The following is a 6,702-nucleotide window of genomic DNA, read 5'->3' as shown; positions in this document are numbered from 1 at the left end:
GGGGGGGGAGAGAAAAAAAGAAAAGAAATAAAAATCCCAGTCCAAACAGCTCTCATTTATTTCATGCTCTGGGACGTGGCTTGCCTCCGATGACAGTGTAATTTAAAGAAATATATGGAGGGTTGAAAAATCATTTGCTCAAATTTGTCCAGATGTTTTTTAGACGTGATTGGAATTTGATTGCCCTTTTCCGCAGGGTCAGAAGATATTAATGTCCCAGAACTTTAATTGCTCGCAGACCCTGCTTTGCTCTTTGAAGATGTAAAATGTTGGACTCATTACTGTTTGTTCTCCAAATTCAAAGTTTCCTCTCTTGCACTTTCTTAATGGATAATACACATAGAAGTAGACCTTTATCTTTCCCCACCCTCTGAAACCTTTAACCCACTGGGAATTCCAGAGAATTTCAGAGGATGAGAGCTGAATGTCTTTTTTAAGGTTTTTTTTTCTTTTTTTTTTTTTTTTTTTTTCTTTTTCTGGTCTTTTTTATCTCCAGTCCCTGGGTAGGCACCTGTCTTAAAAAACTGATTTCTTTGGGTACCTTAAATAAACTATTCCTGTGGGAACCCCATCAGCCCCCAGGGTTTTTATGTTGCCCAGGCACCTGTTGACTTGAAGGTCTTTTGGACCAGAATAATGCAAAAGATTTTGTGTRTGAATTGATTAGAAAAATCAAATCTGATTTTTTAAAGGTGCAGCCAAACAACCATGAGCCAGGTGTCCACTCTGCTGTGTTAACTGGGGTGTCACACCCCCAGAATAAAATGGGAAGTGCTTGCTTTGCTCCTCATGCCATGAATAAGCCAGCCTGGAGTCTCAAAATCCTGATTTTTCCCAATAAGGTGACACAGACAGGGCAGTCTGGAGGATACCCTGTTTTGGCCCTTCCCTGTGGCACCCAGGAGCTCTCAGTGAATGGTTGTGCTCTCCTTTTGGTGGGAGCTGCTTTGAGCCAGGGTCAGACCTCCAGGAGGTGCTTGGCAGTCCCAGGGAACATCTTCTGCTCAGCCTGGCTCTTTCTGAAGCCACCAAGCAGGGCTGGGTTTTCACAGAGCTCCAGAAGCATCCTTGTGGCTGCTGGAGCAATTTTAATCTCCAAAGGTGGTGTTGTCCTGCAAATCCACAAATCTTCCCCCTGAAGAGCATCACTCTGAGCAGGGAGCTGCTGGCTCACCAAGGCTGGTCCCTAAAAACCATTGGGGGAAAGGATGGTGGCAAAAAAGTCCCATCCTGCAGCTTGGGATCACCTTTGGCCTGAACCTGCTTCTTGGTTGTCACAGAGAATTGCTGGATGAATATAACAACCCCTCTYCTCTCCCTCTCTTTGCCTTTCTCTCTCCCGTGCAGGCAACTTTGTAAAGAATTCACAGATCTCCTGGCCCAGGACAGGACGCCCATTGGGAACAGCCGGCCCACCCCAATTTTGGAACCGGGCATTCAGAGCTGCTTGACTCACTTCAGCCTCATCACTCACGGCTTTGGGGCCCCCGCTATCTGCGCTGCCCTCACTGCCCTCCAAAACTACCTGACTGAAGCTCTCAAAGGCATGGACAAGATGTTCTTGAACAACAACACTGCTAACAGGCACACATCTGGCGAAGGACCAGGTAGTAAAACTGGAGACAAGGAAGAGAAACACAGAAAATGAGAGAGAGAGAGAGAGAGAAAGAGAGAGAGAGAGAGAGAGAGAAAGAGAGGAAAAAAAATTAGAATGAAAGAAAGGAAAAGAAAAAAAAAAGAAATAAATAAAAGGAGAAAAGAGAGAGATAATCTTTTAAAACAAAACCGTCTTAATTTTAGCTTTAAAAAAAATACTGGATTGGGCTTTGGAAGAATTCTATTAGGTAGGACAAAATAATAATAATAATGATAATAAAATAAAAATAATAATAATAAAAGAAAGACAATAATTTAAGATCAGAGGAGCACAATGGCGCAAGACCAGTGGTTCAGAGTCTCTTGCCAGGAACCTGTGAAGACAACCACCAGGATTTTTTTTCCCACTTCTGTTCTTTCACATTTTTTAAATAATGATTGGGGGGGAGGGGAATATAATAATAATTAATAATAATAATAAAAGAAAGAAATGAATAACTTATTGGAAGAAATCGGAGAAACATTTTTGGTGTCAGTGCTTTGATTTCTTGAGCTGCACGGTCTGTCTTGCTATTATTTTTCTATTATTTTATTCTTGTTTTTGCTTTTTTTTTTTTTTTGTTTTCAACTTTTTCCTGTCTCCACCTAGAGTAAAACGATCTTCCAGCGTGTTCCTTTTCTGAGCAACCCCACGGCCTCATTCCCCTCAGCTCTTCCCACCTCATCTCACCACCCTGGTTCTGTCTAGACCAGGAAAGGAGGGGAGCTCCCAGACCCTTCTCCAAGCCATCAACACTTGAGCTGCTCTCAAAGCAGCATCTTAACCTTAGGTGCCACCACACGGGATGTTCGGGGCCACCACGGCTCAGCGCTATTTTTTAAGAACTATTTTTGTGTTTTTCCTGGTCTAGACAGASTCTCTGTTTAGATTGCCAGCGTTTACAGGTGTGTCTGGGTACTGCGTGTGTGCCTCTGTGTGTGCATCTGTGTATGTGCACACCCCACCCCCGCGGGGGCTGCGTATATCCTGCGTATGTTTGTGGGTATATATGTATGTACGCGGGTATATACATATATAGAGTGAAAATATGTGTGCCCAGATGCACATATTAATGCATGCAAACATACCTTTGTAATTTAGTAATTTTGTCTTTGATGGTGAAATGCCTTGTCTCTAATGGGTTGCAAAATTTTGGAAGTAAGGTCTGGTAAAATGTCAGCGCTATCTGATTTCTTAATTTTCTGAGGTCTCCTCTTTTTCTCTAGGGAGTTTTATATTCCTAACTATGCCAATGTTTCAGTCCTTAATTTCCTTGACTAGTGTGTGTGAGAGAGATCTTCCCCCATTTTTAAAGAACTGTTAACAACAACAAAAAATGAGTGATATGAGTATGTAATTCTTTCTCAGGAGTATGCACTATTTTATTTTCTTCTGTTTCCTAAAGCTTTGCCCGCTTGGCTTATGAGCTTCTTCAAAGAGGACTAGAGATCCCTACACAATATATCAGGTACAGAGAAAAAAAATCCACAATTCTGATATTCTGATACTTTTTTTTTTTTGCTTTTTTTGCTTTTTCAAATCAAAGCCAGTTGTTACCGAATTCTGTAGGTGCACTTCTTTAAAGAAGCTCAAAGGGAATAATTTGAACAMGATAAAAATATAAGTTGAAATCGAGGTGTACTGTTGCAAAGAAAATAAGAGCTGTGTTGAATGTTACTGCACTTGCTTGGCACTAGGGTTTTGTACCCAGGGAGGAAAGAGTTGCCATGTGAGCTGGCTCCTCGTGATGGGAGTGGGGAGGGTTTGCCAGGGAATATCCTGATTTCTGAGCTCAGTCTGAGGAAATCTGTTTCTCTTAGAAAAGTTTTTTTTTCTAAGAGTGACTCTTAGAGAGTCACAAAATCTTGTGACTCTTGCTTTAGAACAAGTCAGTGTGGTAAGGGGGGCAAAAATCTTAACTCCAATGTTTTTCTCGGTGGTTTGGTGTCTGACAGGATGTCTTATGCATATGATTTGGGGTGGTGGGGGTGAAGGAGAAGTCTTATTTCTTTCCTCTCTCTCTTTTATTTCTTTCTTTTTTTTTGACATACATTTCTCTGTCTCCTCTGGTAAAAATAACGCTGAAGTGTAAGGTTATGAATTTCTGTTTGGATTCTGCCRTGTCGGGTAATTGCATGTGTTTCTCAGTGGGGTAGGGCTCGTGCACTAACACATCTTTTTGCTTGTGTCAGAACAGTTGCTGGGTGTGGGTAAATCTCCTGGGGTCACTGGCAAAACTCCAGTGGGGTCAGGCYTCCCCCTGGGATCTCTGTGAAAGCTGCAGGACTCAGTCCCACCACCCCAAGCCGGCACACCTGAAAACAAGACACAGGGASAAACCTTAACCTTGCTTTAATTTTGAACTATCTTCTGAAGTGGATAGTGAGGGAGAAATAATTCAGCAATATTCCCAACATCCCTCAATGAAATGTTCTCAAAAGAAAAGAGCAAACAATCTTCTTGTCACCCTTAGTGCCCTCAGCTCTCTGAGACACATCCACAGCTGCAGGCCTGCTCTGCTTTTCAAATCCCTGTGCAGCCAGGTGTCAGCTCTCATTCTCTATTTGTGATTTGGGCACGAATGTGGCAATAGAAATCCAGGAATTGTCCCATCCCAAGGAGCACTGACCCCTCCTGAGCTGCTCCTTACTCGTGTACCTTTGGTTCTTCTGGGGCAGAATGCTCTGTGGGCTCTCCTGTGATGGGGAWACTGAGGCAGGCAGCCTTCTCCAAGGGCTGTTGGGATGAGTTGTAGTAGTTTTAGACCCTGACAGTGGTTTGGTGGTGGCAGGGATTGGCACATCCCTGTGGGTGCTGCCAGAYGAGGTGTGGTGGTCAGCTCATGGATCAGCAGGCTGGGAACACCCAGATTGGAAAGCAACCCCCAGAACTCCAAATCTTCCTCCTTTCCATCCACCCCAAAGCTCATCAGACCTCTGGGGAAGGACARTCCTGGTCCAGTGCAGGGCATGGCCCAGCAGGGATGAGCAGGAAAGGCAGAGAGGGGAGTGTGTGTGTTTGTGAGGAACAAACCCCTGAAAGCACATCTCTGCCCATTTATGAGAGCAGAGAGAGTGTTGGGTGTTGTCTTGCCTGACCTCTGCAAACAGCATTTGTGAGGGGTCTCAAGCATCACCCAGCCCCGAAGGGCTTTTGGGTGTGGGGAGACCCCAAATTTGCTCTCAGTCTTCCTCCTCCCCAATTCCTTGTGCAGGGCCATGGGAATTCACTCCCAACCACCCCAGAGCATCCAGAGGAAGGCTTTGGGGGAATGTTGGGAATGGCCTTTCCTWGTTTTAGGGGAAATGTGGGGGATGCTCCTTTTAACTGCAGAGGACATTATCCCACCACCACTGTGAGTGAACGGGGAGAGGGAATCTCTGGAACTTCTTGGGGAAAGACCTGCTCACATGTGTGAGGGCCTGATCCTGCTGCTGCWGAAATCTCTCCYAGATGGGTGTTTGGTCACCTGGACCAGCACCTAAACCTCGAGCAGGTCGAGGGAAAAGTTTCAGTCTGCCCCTCGTGCCTTCTGCCTGGAGGAGACAAACTGCAAATGGCAGGCCGTGCACTGCTCAGGCAAAACAAAGACAAATCCCCCTTGATGGCAGAGAAATGTCCTCCCCCATTTGCTCCCCAAAGTGTGGAGGCATTCACGAGGTTTGTGATTTAATGCAATCAGGCAGAAAACAGGAGAGGAGCACATCTCTCTGTCCTTCCTGCCAGCCCAGGGTTGATCCCAGAGGGAATTGTCCATTGCTGGTGGCTCCTATTGGTGCTGAGTACAGAGATTCTCCCCAAACTGAGCTCAATCTCCCTCTGGAAGGTATTTTCCTGCCCCCCTCCACTTTCCCAGCCCGACTACTTGTGTTGGCGGGGCACCTCAGACGTTTATCTGATAATTGAGTTATTAAAAGATTTGGTTTCCTTGGGATCATAAATCAATAAACAGGAGGATTAACACGGCAGCTTTGCTTTGTAACTCAAGGGAAAAGTTTGAGGAGAGACCGTGAAAAGTTTGTTTTCAAACTAAACAGGTGGGTTGCTGTAAATTTTATTTCATTCTTAGTCTCACTTTTTTTTTTTTTAATAACAATTCTTTATTTGCCGTTGGAAAGATCTTTATTTTCGTATGCTCCCTGACTTTTTTTTTTCCCCCTGGTTGTTATTCACTCAAGATGTGATGGAAACAAGAAGCCAATTTTATGGGAATCTTTTTACAACCCGATGGTTTCTTTAAAATCGGGTTGTGTCTTGTCCCACCTAATAGAAATTCTCTGTGAGAAGCTGTTTAAAGTCCCTTTGCATCCCAGACCAATCTCTCCCCAAATCCCCAAATTTGCATTTGGGGCTGGGAGGGAGCGGGGGAAGGATGGTTTTAAGACCTTTAGCTGTGCCCAAAGGGCTTATTCCCTTCCCCTGCTCCTCTTTCTGACCGGTTTATCACACAGACCTGTCCGGCTCTGTTTTAATACATTTCTCAGAGAATTTGGTGCTTGTTTCAGCTGCCGTAAGCATTTACCAGATCGATCCTCCCCCGCCCCTCCGGCTTCCCCTGTGTGAGAGAGACCGTAGGCTTTTTACAAATAGTATATTTTCTTATACAAAGGGAAAAAAAATAAAAGAAAACATCCCCAAACACACTGGCAAACGCCTGAACATTTYGAGAGAGACGAAACACTGTGTGCCAGCGAGAAATATAGGCAAAAAAAAGAAAAAAAAAGAAAAAAGACCCAAACAAACGCAAAGCTCTGAAAAAGCAAATGAGAAACTGGAAAGATGAAAGAATAAAACAAATTCTCCTTTTATGCCCCAAACGATCCCTTTCACCTCCTCTTCTTGAAAAWTCTGACCATGCAGTGAGAAATATCAGTTTATCGACTCTTCCTGAGAAGAAATGCGGAGAGGCATTCAGTATTGAGTTTGTATATATTTATTTATGCTTAATTTAACGGGAATGTGTAAATATGGCGAGCAAGTAGTTTTTGGGTTATTTATCTGTGACTCTATACCTCTGTGAATGGGTGGGGGAATTTAAAAACAAAAAGTATAAAAAAAAAAACAAA

General features: G+C 43.9%; 1 protein-coding gene across 1 annotated transcript in view; it reads left to right on the top strand.

Annotated features, from left to right (window-relative positions):
- The window catches only part of TFAP2B (transcription factor AP-2 beta), a 37,524-nt gene extending 35,340 nt beyond the window's left edge, over positions 1–2,184 (top strand). Inside the window, exon 10 of the mRNA XM_057379114.1 lies at positions 1,348–2,184. Within this exon, the coding sequence (XP_057235097.1) occupies positions 1,348–1,648 (301 nt within the window). The 3' untranslated portion in view covers positions 1,649–2,184. The remainder of the gene's footprint in view (positions 1–1,347) is intronic.
- The last annotated feature ends 4,518 nt before the right edge of the window (positions 2,185–6,702 follow it).

The sequence above is a fragment of the Malurus melanocephalus genome, unplaced genomic scaffold, assembly GCF_030028575.1.
Source record: "Malurus melanocephalus ecotype Western Australia unplaced genomic scaffold, MMel_1.1 scaffold_388, whole genome shotgun sequence".
NCBI classification, from domain to species: domain Eukaryota; kingdom Metazoa; phylum Chordata; class Aves; order Passeriformes; family Maluridae; genus Malurus; species Malurus melanocephalus.
The sequence above is the reverse complement of the archived record's forward strand: the minus strand, read 5'-3'. Positions and strand labels throughout refer to the sequence as shown.